Genomic DNA, 18,853 nt, shown 5'->3' on the forward strand with positions numbered 1-18,853 from the left:
TTTATTTTTTCCCATTCTTTGATAAACACATTATATTTTGGATGTTTCAAACTAAATATCAACTATTTCATGCTTCATGTTTTGCAAGCCATGTTGTCAGGTCATTTTTGACCATACTGCCCACCCTTAATCGGGTCAGTGGTCATTAAAAAAAATTGACTGCCAGTTAGTGTATCCCTACCTGTCTCTCTGTCCAGACACTGAAGTGAGGAGATCTAATTCTGATTTCACAGTGTTTGGCTCAGTAGCTGAGTGTTTGGGTGCACTAAGCAGAGCAGGTCAGTAAGGGAGCTCAGTTTTGAGCACTTTCTGGTCCAGAACCTGTAACTTCAGCCAAGCTTTCATTAGCTGCTCGCTTCCCTGCCTGCTACTGGATGTGACTCGGACTGATCAGTTACAAACAGCTCAGGTCTGGAGGACGTAATGGAAAAGTGGAGCCACTGAAACGCTGCAATCAGCCCTGCAGAGCTCCTGCTGTCTCTCAGTCACCTTTACCCCATCTCTCTCCTCTCCTCAGGCCACTTTCAATTACCACTGACCAAGTTAATGATCCCCTGATTGCATTCTTGCCAGGCCTGATTGGGTACACTCTGTCAGTGATGGCCTTGCCTGGGCATGTGCTCCATGCTCAGTGTGGACATGCTGAGATCTGTGAACTACTTTTTATCAGGATACTGTTGCAATACTGCAGTGTTCGATGTACACTAGTCTTGGACAAAACTGCTACTAGATGGAGAACCAATTTTTTTACATTCAATTATTTGGCTTATTCTTATTTACCTGGATCTTCTAGGAGATTGGTTTGGAGCCTACTAGTAATTAAAAGAGGAAAGATTTGTGAAAGGCTGTAACCAAGTGTTTAAGCCTAGCGTGGATTCCTGTTTGCTCCTCTCTGCATTTGCGTCATTGCGTGTTAAGTTTAACTTTTTAAGTTTCCCTTCTGCAAACGCTAGCACAAGAAGAACCGCAAGGTCTAGTGCACATATGAACCTGTAGTCCCATAACTAGCAGAGTCCGGAGGTGACGTGCTGCTTTCCAGTATCAACAACCCCTAAGCCTTCTGTAGTCGCCGTCATGTTTTACTGCTACGCCAGCCTTGACTAGGGCCAGCAGGGCTGGGCGTATGTATTTTGGGGCCTAAATAAAATGAGTCAAGAGTATTACATAGTGGTTTTGGGGGTTCGAAGTTGGCCAGGAGTTTTCCAGATCTGCTTTGGTTCTGCTGGACTTTCTTTTGAAGGAGGAGACAATTGTGTATACCGAACTCTCATATATGCCACCAATGGCAAGAAAAATACAGTTTTCCATTCTAGGGCCCCTTTAACTCAAGGACTTTGTCTGTTTTCAGGGCCGTATTTGAAAGAGCGCCAAAGAAAATGTAAGAGACGTATGCACACTCACGCTCACTCATCCGCCACAACAGAAAATTACAGGGATGCACCGATGCTTCATTTTCATACTGCCCCACCTGTGATAATGTGACAGGCGGCAGATGAACTAAACGAGATAACAAAGACTTGCGTCTTGCGTGTGCTGGCACGTCAGACACCACAGGGTTAGAAAAGCGCTGGAGCTATTAGTTCCAGCTCCCTGAGTTAATGATGGAGATGAGCTTCCTTCTCTGAGCGGCAAAAGAGCAAACCCCAAGATATATCGCGCTTCAGCAGCCAAAGCAACAGCTGGACTATCATGCGCACAAGCCATGCAGGGAGCACCATTCATTTGTCAGGCTGCTGGACATGCTCAACTCGCTAATAATATCTTTACATGTCTCCCAACGCATCTTACAACAAGTTAAACAAGGCTATTTCTATCTAGTGATAAGGCTAAATATTTAGGCAGGAATAAGCCATGTCTCAACAGACATTTTTCATTGCATTTGCACAGAACATATGGCAACAGACAAATGAAGCATGCTAATGGTTTTAATGCAAGTGGTGGTGGCCCATCCTCTAAATGCTCAATAAATTTGATGAAATGAGTTCATCTGTACAGGGAAAAAAACTGGGAGAAGAGATAAATCTGGTGCTTTTTCCCCCTTGCATTAGAGAGCTCATCACTTTGAGTAGGACATAAGAGGAGCTCATGAGTAGCGCAGCTCTTTGGACTTCTCCAATGATTGCACATTCATTTAGGAGGCCCTCAGTGAGATCACTTTAATCAGCAGTGCATGCCTTTGGGATTCATTTCCTGCTGAATATTTTGGAAGCAGAGTGTATTTTATACCTCCTGTTTCCCAAATTTTAACAACCCAAGAAAATACAAGAGTTGATGCCTTTTCTTGCCACAGTATCACCGAAAAAGAAGCTTATTAGCAGCCGTCCTCCCTGAGCTAGAAAGTAGGTGTTACCTGTGCACTTGAGAATATTTGGAGTATCTGTCAGGGTGTTGTAGTATCTAAAGGTTCATTCTGACCTAACACAAGCCACCAGCTCATCACATGCAGTGGGGGTTATCCATTTAAGGTATAATTCTAGTCCATAATTGACTGACAAATTTGTAATCATAAAGCAATCTGTGTGATTTGGGTATTGTTCATGTACACCAGAGGCGTTTACTGTAGTCCAGCACATTTCCCTGCTCAAACACTTCTGCTGCTAAATATAGGGATTATATAAGGATTGTCACATTTATTCAAATATATGACTATGCTCTCTTAAATTAATTGCCATTTAAACAAAGCATGTGTAGTTTCAAATTAAATATAGAAATAATTCACATTTTATTTTGTTATAAAATACATTTTACAAATACATTTTAATATCACAGAAAAGCAGATGGACAAGATTGCATTTCACATTAAAGGTAAAATGATTAAATAATGAAGTTAACCTAATTTAAACACAACAGAAATCTGTGATCACTTATACTGATTAGGCCAAACTAATTCAAAAATAAATTTAGTTAAGATACACAGTTCATTTGAGTAAGATTTTTTGAGACTTTGGCATATTTTGAGGCAAGGTGAATTTACTGGGTTGAGTTATACTAACTGAGTGAACTGAGTCGTTTCAATAAAAATATGTGGCCATTATGGTGTGCCTTATGTTTAGACAGTCATCAAGCTCACCTTGATGAGTAAAACTTAAACCTTTCCTATTAACTCCTGGCGCCATTTATTTCCTATGCCGCTCATTCACCATCAGTATGCAGTCATTCCCCCCAGGCTACATTCTATTTTGTGTACATTTACATTTAATTACAATTAATGGCTGACTTCTTGTCCTGGCTGTTGTAGGTTATAAGAGTAAGTTACTGATATGCTGTACTGATATGAGTACATAGTCATAAGATTATACTGTACGTGCTTTTGGCAGTTTGATAATAATCAATCATAGAATGAGTAACCTTGCTGCCTCAAACGTTTTGAGATGGGTGAACTTATTAGGCCTTTTTATCTCTCACAGATTGAAGTATCAAATCTGTGGAAATTACATTTAAGTCTAAAACACGAACATTAATTAATCAACAAAACAATCAGGTATGAGCAGAAGGTGCACTAAATAACCCAATGTTAAACATTCTGCAAACAATATAAAGAGTTTTTCAGTGGTGAATTTAATTATTATTTAAATCTCTGTTACTAAATCTGGTAAATCTAATTGTATTGTAAGTGTTTGAACAGGAAAATCACCAAACGGACTTGCTGGATTGTGGTCTCTACCATAACGAACTGGTGACTTGCTGTGTGGTCAGTGCGAGTGTGAGAGTGTTAAGTATGTGCGGCTAAGAGTTCAGAGCATGTGACAGTAGTGAAAGCCCCTCTAAGCTGGCCCCGGAGCCCTGGTTGCCCACAGTAGCAGCGGTTACTCACGCTGGCAGTGTCCCCAGGAGCGACGCGTCCAGCCCCAGCAGCAGTCGATGCGGGCGCCGTAACGGCACAGTCCATTGGACGAGGCCATCTGCCTGGGCCACCTGTCAGAGAGACAGCATCGTCAGTTCTCAGTCACTTGAGGCAGAGGACTACTTACCAATGCGCTGCAATATATGCAGATTCATGCAACTGATTTTTTTTTTCCAATTTCCCTCAACAACGTATCCATTTTTAGTACAAACCTCATATACACTACACATACTCTAAAGCAATGGTTCCTGGTTCTGGTCCCTGGGGTTCTCCTGACCTGCATAGTCGGGGATCCACGGTGTGAGCATTTCCCTTATGTTTGCCAATGGAAATGGCTGTGTAAGCTAATAAATAAACTCTAGGAGAAACCAGAACCTCTACACAAGCTTTTACTGTTACAAAATGCTCATATCTGGAAATTGAATATGTCTATTTTTTTGTGATGTCCTAAAAACCAAGGCCTAAACACCCACCTATTTGTTCTGTTTAGCAGTTTAGCTCGGCCTGTATCAGATTAGCACTTTGAAACTATAAAAAGCGTTTCAGATTCTCTTTGAATGAGATGAAATACATGGTAGCCTTGCAGATTCAGCTACTTCCTTCACATTACAGCCTATGGCACGCTCTGAGAAATGTAATCACTCCTTTTGCCAATCATTAACATCTGCTTTGCGACCCATTTTCCACACATCCAATGAGGCGTTCACCGCACTGTACCTCCTCTCTTTAATCTATGAATCCAGTCACATACCTCGCAGGTATTTATAGCCTGATCATCCTCGTGCCAAGCCATCTGCAGGAGCCTGGAGTTACTACCACCCTAAACACACAAGGTGACTAATTGTTTGTCTGGGAAGCTTATCTACCATTTCACCGTCTTGCATTTTACTGTACTAATTACTAAGTACTAATTCTTTATATAAACTAGCAATCCATTAACATCTCTGAGCCTAAATGCTTTTAATTAACAGCATCAGATCTAACTAGTTCTCTAACAACCGCAACAAGCAACATATGTGTAGTACGAGTGTATAGCAGGACCAGGATTGTGGCCCACTGCTGTAGAGCATCCTTCCTTCTAGCCAGGATCAGAGACGTAAAGAGGTTAAAGTGAATTAACAAGCCTCAGTGCTTCCAGTTCAGAAACTGCTGATTCTGGCAGCGGCCATTTGTAAACGATGAGGGCGTGACTGCGGTGTGTGGCTGATGACTTCGAGCCCGACTCGCTGAGGCCTGCTTATCCATACATCAGTGAGCCAATGACATCTTATCTGCATTCACACTGCTCCCATTGTATGTCCCGATAGGGGGGCTGCAGATAACGCCTGGGTGAATTATCTCCCCGCCATCCCATAATAATGGCCGATGTTCCTGTGTGGTTGCTGCTGGTAGCGGAGGCGAGACGGGCTCTATCTGCTCTCCCCAGAGATACACCAGCAAGCACTGGCGATGGGGCAGAAAATGATAATGCCATTTTTACAATGAAATACAATGTGACCCAAATGCACAAGAGAGAGCGAGGATCGTTTGTGAAGACGCCGCGTTCAATTCTCCACAGGTCATTTCTCAGTGAAATGGGGAAGAGGATGTTTTAAGGCTCAAATGAACTGTTCTAGTGAAGAGATAGAGTTTCTTGGCAGCTCTAAACAGAGCTTTTTTCTCTTTTGGAGAAGGCGCCAAATGTTTTTGAGAGGGAGGGAGAAGATCGAACCATTTAAGGTCTCAGAAAATAAGTAACAGAGTCCAATGTTTGGTCATGACATAAGCTGGACGGATCAAAACCGAGGAAATTCAGTCAGTGCAGAGCTCTCTGCCAGTTTACACTCGCGTAACATCTGGCTTCATTACCATTTACAGAGAAAATAAGAGAACGAGAAAGAAAGAGGGGCAAAAGTAGATAGAAGAAAGGGTCATAGAGAAAGAGAAAGGAAGGGAAAGGCAGAGAAACTGATAGAGAAAGAGAGGAAGTGGTATATATATTTGAGAGAGTAAAAAAAAAAAAAGATAAGGATAAGAGGAGTGGAGTATTGCCAATAGAATAAACCTGAACCTACCGGCACCAAGCCTTACACCAGGCATGAGCTAGCAGGGTATGAAGCCTCATAGCATTGAGCTGTGGAGCAGTGGAACTGTGTTCTTTGAATTGATGGATGGTGCTACATCCAGCACTTTTGGGATGAGTTTGCGAGCTGGGTATCAGGTGTGGTGGTGATCAACCAACATCCTGACCTTACTAACGTTCTTGTTGCTGAATGCAATCAAATCCTCACAGCAATGCTGCTCCAAAATCTAGTAAAAGGTAGACAGTTACTCCAACAAAATCAGGATGAACCCTTATTTTTCATACCCTTGTCCCAATACTTTTGTCCACGCAGTGTCAGTCCATGAATACCAGCATGTGGTGAGGACCAGGCTTTGACAGAAGAGACCCAAGTTTATGCTCTTGAAACACGGGAGGCCTGCTATATACCTGCACCTGCCATTCTCCTAATTAAAACACCTGACTTTAATTAGCCTTTTAAATGAGCTCTTCCTACTACAGGTTCACAGTCTTTATCCATCTACGATATTTAATGTTGGTCAATACGTTAATGGAAAAACTGAGACAGGCAGAGAGAGAGAGAGAGAGAGCATGCGAAGGGCATCGATGGTGTAGCACATCCAGAGAGTGGAGAAAAAGAGAAGTGAGACAGCAAAAGGGTGAGAGAGCGTGCCCAAGAGAGACTGAGAGAGAAAATCGACAACAACAGAGAGAGAGGAGATGGGCAAGAAAAGCAGAGAGGAAACAGAGCGAGGAAAAAATGGAAATAGAAAGAGAGGAAGAGGGAAAAGAGGCGAGCAGGAGACAGCAAAGAGAGCGAGAGGAATGGGGTGCATACATAGGGAGCCGAGAGTGAGAAAAAGAGAGACACGTAAAAACAGAGAGAGGGACTGGAAATGAGCACAGCATTGTTAATTCCAGCCACACTCTTCCAGATCACCTTCGGTTAGCCTCGGCTGGCGGGCGGTGAAAATGCTAATGCTGCCTCCTGCACTGCCAATCACTGCGAGAGCAGGCTTGATGGAGAGTGTTAAGTAGGAATGGCAGGCCTGGGGAAAATGTTTGTGTGCAGCAGTCTGGCAGAGAGACAGGGACAGGGCTCTTCACAAAGACTCCAAAGACATACCGGGCATGCCAAGAGCTAGCGCCTGGCTTTAGGCTGACACTGCCATCGCTCGCTCTTTCTCTCTCTCTCTCTCTCTTTGTTTTTTCCCCTCTTTCCGCCTCATACACACACAGACGCAGCTGGACGGATGCTTTTTGCTGTCACCGCGTCCGTCTCTCCTACCTGCACCTAGAGGCGAGCCGGCTGTCAGTGATACCCCCCTGTCCCATCAAAATGATCGGGAAGACATCAAATGGCTATAAAAATCACAGGCCATCACACCGCATCAGATCCCGTTTTATAATCTCCCCCGATTACACTCGTTTATATAATGAGGACGCTAATCGGTGCTAACAAAACCGCAGACTTCAGAGAGAGGCGCGGCAGATTGCTTTATTGCCACATTAATAATTAAATCTCCTCATGGCCCATCTCCAGATAGTCGTTTTAACCCCACTCATAAAACCAATAAAGGTTTTTGCAGCAATATGGCAGCGGGCCTAGCAGCTGAGTGCGGATAACATGCGCAGCCCACGGTCCTGGAGGCAGACAGACAAAGAGACAGAGAGGGAGAAAGAAAAAGGAGAACAAGAGCGTGAGCCATCTTCAGAGAAGATCTAATGGTTTTTGGATAGTACAAAAGAATCGGTCATTTTAAGCAGATTTTTATTTAATGTGATTTAAGTTTGCCGTATTTAAGCTTTTCCAATATTGTAGCAGTTCTGCTGTTTCATTACTAAGTTTTGGTCACAAACAGAAGGTTCTTCACTATGGTATCTAGGCCAGGGCTGCACAATACATAATTTCAGTATTGCCACTGCAATGTGTGCATGCTCAATAGTCACATTGCAGGACCTGTAATGTTTTATTGGTACAAAAGATAAATTTGCACAGCTCATATTTTCTATGACATATCTACCAGACACACATTAAATTCTAATATAATTTACTTCACACAGAGTGCATTATTAATATCACAACATCATTGACATTGATGTGAAATTATGGTAAAATCTGGTGTATTTTCATGAATGTTTTGTAAAATCTGGTGTATTTTGGTTAACTTGTAGAGAAATATTGGTTAAATGTGTATTTTTTATATATAATATAACACTTTGGTGAAATGTCTTTGGTGAAATGCTTTTTTAATATTTAAATTTTCTAATATCATGCAGCCCATGAGCATTGGTTAGACTTTCCGAAGCTGTATGTAATTAGTCAGTGACAAAGGAATCAACCAATCATGTTTTCATTTAGTATGGGGCAGATTTCATGAGAGAAAATCTAGGCCAGACACCACTAACAGGAGGACAGTGGCCCAAGTACCTACCAGGCCCTGTACCTATAACTGGTAAACTATTAGAACCAGTTACCAGTGTTTTTTAGCCTTCATGGTACAGGTTTAGCAGCCCAGAAAACTCACAGGCCAATCGCATGCATGATATTCCTAACTGGGCTGCTAAATCTGTACCATAAAGGCTAAAATCTGCTAAAATCTAAGATCTGTGCATTATGATAAACACTATGAGTAGGGAGGCAACAAGAAGCAGCAGTCAGAGGAAAGTATATTCACCTGGTTGCTCTAAAAAGAGAAAAGGGACGGGAAAACCTTTTAATATAACTATATATATAACTAATATAACTAAACACATAACACTGAAGAAAATGTTAGAGCACCATCACATTCATTACAACTTAAAATGGCTAGAATTAGAATCAGCTCAGAAGCAGCTCATCAGCGTTTCCTCTTTTAGAAAAGGTTTTGGAGGAGCCTGCCTTATTTAAACCCCAGACATTTAGCTTGGTTTGCTCTTGATTGCTTAGCGAGATCCAAAGAGCTCTCTGAGGCCATCTTAAAAAAGGTTGCAGATGCGTATGAGTTTGGGAAGGGGTTTAAAAAGATCTTAAAACACTTCGAAACCAGCCGTTCCACTGTCAAATAAATAATTTACAAGTGAAATAAGTGCCAACTGTCTAGCAAGCCCAAATGCAGACCACAAAATGTGTCACAGTTGATGTGAAAGGACAGCATCTACCATCAAAAAGAGACCAAACTAGTATGATTTGCAAACTTGAGGAGATGTGCAAGAAGGTAGTGTATAGATTAATATTTAAGTAAAAAAGGCTTAAAATTGACATCTCTATCCACCCCTGCGAAGGGCCCTCCTGGATATGCAAGAGGCTTGAGGATGCCGGAGTTCACACAGGATGCCGGAGTTCATCTGAGTGTTCGCATGACCAGGAACTGCGCAAGTCTTCGCGTGCCAGCGTGCAGTTTGTGAACTCTGGGCTGCATCCAAGGAGATGCCAAACCGAGGGCGAGCATGAGACAGAGAGTAAGAGAGAAAAAAAGATGCCTGGCGCCAGGCTCAGTGCTTAGCTGGGGTAACGAGACTGTCACAACAAATCTCTGCCACCTAGCAGGACGCCTTACCCTGTCAAAAGGTGCTCCTACCACACACTCTCAATGGATCACTTTGTCTGAATTTAGCATATGTATTCGTCCTGTGGGCGGCACAGATCCACTTAGAAACATCTCTTCGCTCTCAAAATGTGAGAGCCAAGATCCAAATTACTGGTGGATGCAGCTATTTGCACTCCTACACAACTGAAGGTGGGGAAAAAAAACACTCATGTAAAATTCATGCAATTCATGTTTCCAGTTGCTCACTGAGGGCCTGTAGCTTGTGGTTCCAAATAAAACTCATATTGTGTGTTGCAGCAGCATGTAATATGTATAGGGTCATCTCATGAATAATGGATTAATGATGCCAGGAGCAGTTCAGAGAAAGCGTGAGAACAGGATTATTACCCTTCACATTACTGCGACACCTCCTTCGACAGGCCTGCAATTAGACGGGGGTAATCAAACACACACATGACAACCACATCCTACTCATTCCGTGGCGTCTTGCAACAGACGGTGTGGTGCGTGTGCACTCAAATGCCAGTTCACCAGGGAGCGTGTCTCCAGCAGGCTATGGAGGGCTAATTACTCATAATGAAAAAGGTGAGGTTAATGACTAACCTCAGGAATCCACCATCGTCTCTCAGCAGCTGAGGGCACCTTTGCGGCAGGGCGGCATCTGTGCTCAAGCACAATTCCACTAATTCTGATTCCAAATCAAACCTTGGTCCTGGAGTAATTATGTCTTGCATATTTCAGTGTTTCCTCAACACTAAGACAACACTAACAACTAGTCAGCAAATTAAAAAAGCCCTTTCAGAGATGAATGTGGAAGAACAGTGAAGTGATTAAGTGAATTTACAGTGTGAACCCTTTAGAGGTTTCTATATTTCTGCTAAAATGTGATCTAAGGGTGACCAGATTTCCCCCAAATTCCTAAAGGTATGAATGAGACCATAATATTAGACTTGGTCATTTATTTATTGCTGTAAATGATCCAATATTACGTATCTGTGAGCAGCAAAAGTATGTGAACCTTTAGGATTAGGACGATGAAATTTGAGTCAAGTTGTCTCAATCTATAGAAAATGACAGTGAGGTGTAAGTGAGCCATTTTACTATCTTCACAACACACATTTGTGGCAGTGTATCATGGTATGAACAAATGAGATTTCTGAAGACCTCAAAAGAAGAGTTGTTGATGCTCATCAGACTGGAAAAGGTTACAAAAGCATCTCTAAAGAGTTTGGACACCACCAATCCACAGTCAGACAGATAGTGTACAAACTGAGGAAACTAAAGACCATTATTACCCTCCCTAGGAGTGATCGACCGACAAAGATCATGCCAAGAGGAAGACATGTAATAACCTTTTTCACATTGGCTAATGTTAATGTCATGATCCCACACATGGCAGGGTTGCAAGGAAAAAGCTGAGGCTCTTCAAAAAGAACACTGTTGCCATCTGCATTTTGCTAAAGACCACATGGCCAAGCCAGAAGGCTGCTGAAACAATGCTTTGTGGACAGATGAGGCCAAAATAGATCTTTTTGGTTTAGATGACAAGCATTATTACGCATTAAAAGGAAAACCCTGCATTCCAGCATAAAAGCTTTATTCCATCTGTGAAACATGGTGGTGGTAGTATCATGGTTTGGGCCTGTCTTGTAGTCTAGCATGGCAGTTCATGGCTAGCATACACCATGAACTGAGGAAACGTAGCAGTTCAACCTTCAGTGCTCCTCTGACCTTCAACCAAACGTCCAAACAACATTAAAGCAGTACATTACTCCCTCCTGAGCTGCAGCAAGTTTTTCTATCGATTAAACCCACCGTCATGGGACAGAACGCCTGTATGCAGTTTAGGCGCGAGCCATCCCTCAGGTATGCCTCGGCCCATTAGGCGGGGGCTCTAAATTGCCTTGCCGAAGGACTGGAAATAATGAATGGGCCACTCGCGGTGCGCTCTTGCAGAATATTCTGTCTATGAATTTAGATGGAGGCAGCGAAGCAAGTTTATAAGCAGTGGAAATTGGCAAATAATGACCCGGGTGACAAGCTCCCTACATCATGGCTGGCATTAATAACGTATGCTGGCGGGTTAATGTACATGCTTATTATGCACCAGCTAGTCGGCTTGCCCAAATGTCAGCATGCTACCGTCCAACCAGAGCGCATACAACTGTGCTCCTAGACATCTACCATCCTCCAACACTACCCCAACACACCTCCCTCCCATGTTCACATGTTTCTATTCTTTTTCATCCGACCCACCAGGTGTGTTTGGTCATGACTGGAACTAAAACACTCTTGGAGTGGATGTGGACACACTGGACATCGCATAGATCTCAGGAGATGAGGACAAAGTAGTGATGACATGACTCACAATCAGGAGAACGTTAAGATGAAGATGAGGAACATGAAGAGGATTCTGATGAAGATGATGAAGAACATAAAGGATGGTTCTAATGATGAAGAACATCAGGATGGTTCTGATGAAGATGAACATAAGGATGGTTCTAATAAAGATGATAAAGAACATAAAGGTGGTTCTGATAATGAAGAACATAAGGATAGTTCTGATGAGGATGAACATATGAATGGTTCTGATGAGGATGAACATAAGGATGGTTCTGATAAAGATGATGAACATAAAGGATGGTTCTGATGATGAAGAACATGATGATGGTTCTGATAAAGATGATGAAGAACATAAAGGTGGTTCTGATGAAGAATATCAGGATGGTTCTGATGATGAAGAATATCAGGATGGTTCTGATAAAGATGATGAAGATGAAGAAAATACACAGAAGAACATAAAGATGGTTCTGATAAAGATGAAGAACATAAAGGTGGTTCTGATGAAGATGAAGACCATAAAGGTGGTTCTGATGAAGATGAGCATCAGGGTGGTTTTGATAAAGATGATGAAGAACATATGTATGGGATTTCAGGAGATGAGGACAGAAAGTCGAGGAACAGGAGGAAACACACACTTCAACATCACGTCACACAATGGGATTTGGATCAGATTAATTCTTCTTTCCAAACAGTATTTTCTGATATCAGACTGATGCACATTCCCATCAATATCGACCTGCCATTTCCACCAGAAAGTCAGCAAACTTATGAACAGAAGAACTCACACAGACTTTGATGCTTATCTGTTTTGCCACCAGTTGTGTAAACAAGTGCTGATATATCTGGGTGGATAAATGCACTGCTTGAGGGTAACAGTTGTATAGTAGAGGATGGACATGCACAACAAAAAGCAGGTCACAAGAAACCCAGCTGTGACTTACGAACACATCTACAGACGTTCAGGTCATCAGTGAAAGGTAAAAAAGAAGCCGAATCAGAAGCAGATCAATACAACAGCTAAAATTAGAGATGCACTGATATGGAAGATAGGGAAGTGTACCCAGTATATTTAATGTACATACGCTACATTTACAAAAGGTCCCTAGGCATTAATATGGAGATGGTCCCCCTCCTTTTACAGCTCTAACGGCAGGTATGGAGCTCTGCAGTTACTGAGCCAGCAGAGGGATTTATAGGGCCTTTTATGCACTATGCTCCTCTTAACGTGACCTTACGTGGTCTTCCACTTCATGGCTGAATTGCTGTGGTTCCTAAACACTTCCACTTTTCAATAATACCACTCACAGCTGATCTAGGAGGGAAAACATTTCACCAACTGGCAACAGTGGCATACAAGCTGCATACAGGCGTTCTGTGTGAAGGCAGACTGCTCGATTTTACACACCTGTGGCAATGAGACTGAATGAATTTCCTGAATTATTATTTTTCAGTGTGTCACAATACTTTTCTCCATATAGTTTATCTGCTAATGCTGATCTACTGGGAACGGAGACTAAAAAAATGTACTTAGAGTTTCGTTACAGAGGAAAAGAACACATACCAAAAAACATATGAGTGCATCAGCCCCTCCTCATCAGTCCTCAGGAGCTCATGAAATACATTACATACATACATACATACATACATACATACATACATACAATACATACAACTAATGTAGGGTATATGTAGGGTACCCTGATGTAGGGTTTATATAGGGTATATGTAGGGTACCCTAATGTAGGGTATATATATATAGGGTATATGTAGGGTACCCTAATGTAGGATATATATAGGGTATAGATAGGGTACCCTAATGTAGCGTATATATAGGGTATATGTAGGGTACCCTAATGTAGGGTATATATAGGGTATATGTAGGGTACCCTAATGTAGCGTATATATAGGGTATATGTAGGGTACCCTGATGTAGGGATTATATAGGGTATATGTAGGGTACCCTAATGTAGGGTGTATATATAGGGTATATGTAGGGTACCCTAATGTAGCGTGTATATATAGGGTATATGTAGGGTACCCTAATGTAGCGTGTATATATAGGGTATATGTAGGGTACCCTAATATAGGGTATATGTAGGGTACCCTAATGAAGGGTATATTAAAACCATCTGTCCAATGCTAATATGTTTTTTAAACCAGATATGAATCTGACACTGTGTGTCCCTAACTAAGATGATAAAGAAGATGATGATGATGATGATGATGATAATGATAGTGGAACTATGAAAACACATGAAAACAACATAAAAGCAAGAAAATCCAGAAGAAAAAGATTAATTAAGCACCAACATGAAGATCATGGGGAAAAAAGACATGATGGCAATGAGACAGGAGCCATGAAGGAGCCTAGAAGATTAAAATGATAGAGGAAGAAGATAAAGAGGAGGATGAAGCCAAGAAGAAAACAAGGAAAAGAGTTGAGAGATGATGAAGAACATCAAGAACAAGATGATGATGAAAATCAAAGAATATGAATTTTAAGAGAATTTTAAGAGAATGAATGTGATTATTATGATGAAGCACATAAATAATAAAAGCATGAAGGTTATGATGAGACCAGCTCTTTCTAAGACCAGCTCTTCTACTTTTCCTCCTCTCCTCAGTGCCCAGGTGTGCCCCGTCCTGTCCAGCCCCGGAGCGCTCACTGCCCCTCTCTGCTGGCCGGTGGCTCGGAGCGCTGAGCCAAGCGCGCGTTGCATTCCCACACCAGCATGATGCAAGCGCTGGAAAGTTACTTCCAAAATAACCCCGTGTGACAAATGGAGTTAAAACGGGGGCAAATCGACACAGCGCGGCTACAGTTAGACCACAGAACTCTTACAGCGCCCCACTGACTTCAACTGCAGGCTGAGAATGTGGACCCCACACCTCACCCTGGCTTTAGGTGGAAGGTGCATCTCCGGCGCGCTTCTGCGCCTCTGCTCAAATATTTCAGGAGTCGTGTTTGGACTTGAACGCGTGGCCACAAAGAAAGCGTGCACTGCTGCAAGCAGCCTACACACTCCGATCCTTCTGCAGGACTTGCATCTTTTACCATGGTAGTGTATTCATCAGACTGTGCAGAACTTAAAGGGAGGGTGCAAGGTGGACTAAACGCACTGGTGAGTGCATTAGGGAGCAAAGACGTTGCCGCGCGCCCTGCGCAAAACCGACTACATTAGATCTGTGCTGAAATCCCACAAGCTCTTCTAGAAAGCCTTACCTTCCATCAAAGTCCGCTCCCACCGCGAGCCAGCAAGTCCACAACAAGACCAACTTCAGCAACATTTCCATGTGCGTTTCTACAACAAACACACGCGCTGTAATCCCACTATCCAGTAATACCAGCCCTGCAGTTACTTCAGCCTGCTGGAGGGAGGAAGGAGTCCAGCAAGGGTTCTTCAACTGGTCACAGAGAGTCCACCGGCATGGGAGACACGCTTTTGTCCTTGTAAGAGTTCATCCACACTGTGGAGAGAGATAGAGAGAGATAGAGGGAGAGAGAGAGAGGGGGGGGGGTGCGCTAGCCTGGCACGAGCAGTGCGCTGCTGACTGCTCTGCAAAGCCGAGTGCACTCTGCTGGCGGCGTGATGGACTTATTCCCCCACCCGTATTCAGAACGCCCCGCCCTTCTGAGCACCCATTGGCTAGTAGGTGTGCACCTCCTGCGCCAAGAGTGGGTAGTAGTTTATACTTCTGTATCAAGGCTGTGTCCAAACGCACATAGGCCTACTACCACACACCACACACACACACACACACACTGGGGAATACTCTACCCATCCTGTATTATGGTGCCATACACTTACACAATACACAATAATTAAGGTGCTACAAAGAGTTCTTTGAGTGATGAAACAGAAGAACCACTTTGGGTTCCTTAAAAAACGTTTGTAAAAGTACCATTGCGTCAAGTGGAGGTTCTTTAGATCTTTCTTTTGATCTCATTTACAAAAGTGGTTCTTTATGGAACCAAAGGTGGCTCTTCTATGCCATCACTCGAAGAACGCTTTGTAGCTCTTGATGTTTTGTTTGTGTGCATCAGGTTAGTGGTTCAGTAGCGAGTGTGTGTAGTACTTTAGTTTTTTTTTTACGGACATTGTTAAGAATTAATTATGTAATTAGTGCTTCAAAGCTTTTGAGAAAACTCACCCCTGATTCATTAACCTTAAAGGTGGTGTACATGATTTCAGTCCAGGCTCTGTAAATGGGTTGGTGGTTGGTGTGATGCAACAGATAAAAACCACTAGCTGTCAGTGAGACCAGGGTTCAATTCCCAGTCTGGGTGACTATGCTGCGCTACACCAATACGAGTCCTTGGGCAAGACTCCTAACACTACACTGGCCCACCTCTGTAATACGAGTAACCTTGTAAGTCACTCTGGATAAGAGCGTCAGCTAAATGCCACAAATATAAATGGGAAACAAAAACAGCCACACAGCCAGTCAGTTACAGGGGGTGTCCTCATGCACAGGACAGGGGGGTGGAGGAGGAGGAGGAGAGGCAGGGCAGACTGTGTCTGGCACCTGATACGTGTTGAACTAGACACTGTCAAAGAGAAATGGCCGAGAAAAAGCCAAAAAGGAAAAGGTCTGATGAATAAAAGCTGCGCAGAAGGTTTCGGTGATCAGGCAAGGGGAGCTGGTGTTGACGTTGATGCTGAGAGAACTCTGAACATTGAAAGGCATGAAAAGGGATAAGGGTGTCGCTCTATTTCTGCTTGATAGGCAGGTAACATTGAGATATTTCTGAAAAAGTAAAAATAAGTCAGTGTTGTTTTGTCCAGTTTGTGAACGCTTGTGATAGAAAATCTCAACTGGTTTGTTTTGGACGTTCTATAATTTGAAACTGTGAAGAAATTTTATAAGGTGCTTTAAGGAACCTCCAAGAAAAGGTTTTTAGAAGGTTTCACGAATTTCAAATGAAAGAACCCCTAAAAGTTTCTCAAAGAACTGTTAACAGTGAACCGTTTGCTAATCCACAAGCTAGCTAATGCTAATCTAGCTAAAGCTACATGTCATTGGTTTGATGTTTTTAACATTTTATCATGGTTTTGATTGGACAATATTTGAGGGGTGGTTGGTGGCACATACATACCATGTCTTTAAGAGTCATTCAAAAAGAATGATTCATACACAAACTGCCCTTCGCTTATGTCTGTTTGGCAATACAGAGAACGTGAAAACCTGTAGGCCAAAGACAGGGATCGTGGTTAAAGTATCCCACCACACTGGACTAGTCATGGTTGAAACTGATAGTCATGTGTGCATTTTGTTGTTGGGGTGAAGGGGGTGGCTTTCACAAACGTGCCGCAGCCTTTGGCAGACAGCAGAGAATGCAAATGAATCATCTTATGCATGGAAATTAATCCTGGTGTTGAATAGCTTACAACTCAAGGACAGACTGGTCACTCCGAGTAATTGTTCGAAATATACTTTAGAAGCTTATCTCAGAGCTCCCCTAAAACAAAGTCACGGGCAGGCCGTGTATCCATAACCGTTCTGTGTAATAGCTTTCTGTGAAGTAGCTTTAAGAGGCATTCAACTCTTCTGATGTTCGTTTCCATTCACCATCACTATGAACCACCACTGTGAACAATATTGACTCAGCAGGTTTCTCTAGAACAGAGCATTTCATACCAAACCACTTGAATGGCCTTATTTACATTTTAGCCCTTTAATCAGACAGAAATGATGCATGGATTATTTTAGAGAAAATAAGTTTAACTACTTTGTGTTTCTTCAGTTGTTTACATCTGGAGGCAAACATTAGGCTACAAAAGTATTAGGACACACCTCGTATTCACTGAATTCAGGTGTATAAAATCAGGCACCTAGCCCTGCAGTCTGCCTTTACACACATTAATGAAAGAATGGATGGTTTTAATAAGCTCACTGAATTCTTGCGTGGTGCTGTAATAGGAGCCACTATTGCAACAAGTCAGCTGGTGAAATTTCTTCCCCCTTATATATTCCACCATTAACGTGTTCAATTTTTATAATTTTAAAAATATCTATAAAAAACAAATTTTTGGTTTGGTGCTTTTTACAACAGCCAGTGTCACAAAGCAGAAATCCAGGACAGGAGATCAATCAACAAAACATAAAAAACTAAGACCCCCCAGTGAGCAGCCAAAGGCAACAGTGGCAAAGAAAAACTTCCTCAGGGAGGAACTAAGACTTACAAGGGGGGACCCATCTATCCTCCTCTGATCAAAGCTACTAATATATTATTGAAAAAAAGTCAGTGTACCACCACATAAGACTGTTCTACTGCCCAGGTGTGCTGAGATCATCATAATACTATGTCATTAATATAATTATAATAAAGAACAGTAAGAATAATGAAAGCAATGTAGGTTAAGGGTGATAATAATAATATTAGTAGCAAATAGAGTCCATGTAAATTGTAAATAGAGTCCATGTAAAAAACATAGTCGTCAGGCAGCTAGCAGTAGCAGGAGGGTGGACAGCTGGTCTGACGTAGGCAGCAGGAGAGCCCGGTGGTCAGTCTGGTGGTCAGGGCCGAGTGCTGGGGTCTGAGCATATTGCAGAAAAGTCTCAGAAGCTCACACCTGCGTTTAGAGCTGCAAAGGGGGACCAGCTCCATAGTAATGTCTATAGATTTAGAATGGGATGTCAAAAAGCTCCTGTTTGCTCCTGTGCTCGTTCAGTCTCTCGTCACTTCAAGGCTTGACTGCTGCACCTCTCTTCTGGCTGGTCTTCCTCTGCGCACCATCAGGCCCCTGCAACTTATCCAGAATGCAGCGGCACGGGTCGTCTTCAACGTTCCTAAATTCAGCCATGTCACTCCACTGCTGCGTTCTCTCTTCACTGGCTTCCTGTAGCTGCTGCCCTCATCAGATTCAAAACCCTGACGCTGGCCTACAAAGCCAAGACTGGACCAGCCCCTCCGTATCTGATGGCAATGGTCAAAAGTCGATCCGCACCAAGAGCCCTTCCAGCTTCAAGTACGGCTCGGCTCAACCTGCCATCCCTCAAAATCCACGGAAGACGAGCGTCCAGGCTTTTTTCTGCCCTGGCACCAAAGTGGTGGAACGAGCTTCCCCTGGGTGTCCAAACAGCAGAGTCACT

The 18,853-nt window shown here is 42.8% G+C and overlaps 1 protein-coding gene across 2 annotated transcripts in view; it reads right to left on the reverse strand.

Moving 5' to 3' along the window:
• Positions 1–15,304, reverse strand: part of npnta (nephronectin a) — an 85,389-nt gene extending 70,085 nt beyond the window's left edge. For both annotated transcript variants that reach the window (XM_072678471.1, XM_072678470.1), the window contains exons 1-2: positions 14,982–15,304; positions 3,815–3,915 (exon numbers count right to left, since the gene is read on the reverse strand). In XM_072678471.1, the coding sequence (XP_072534572.1) occupies positions 3,815–3,915; positions 14,982–15,052 (172 nt within the window). In that variant the 5' untranslated portion in view covers positions 15,053–15,304. The remainder of the gene's footprint in view (positions 1–3,814; positions 3,916–14,981) is intronic.
• Positions 15,305–18,853: the final 3,549 nt, after the last annotated feature.

The sequence above is a fragment of the Salminus brasiliensis genome, chromosome 4, assembly GCF_030463535.1.
Source record: "Salminus brasiliensis chromosome 4, fSalBra1.hap2, whole genome shotgun sequence".
Classification (NCBI taxonomy): domain Eukaryota; kingdom Metazoa; phylum Chordata; class Actinopteri; order Characiformes; family Bryconidae; genus Salminus; species Salminus brasiliensis.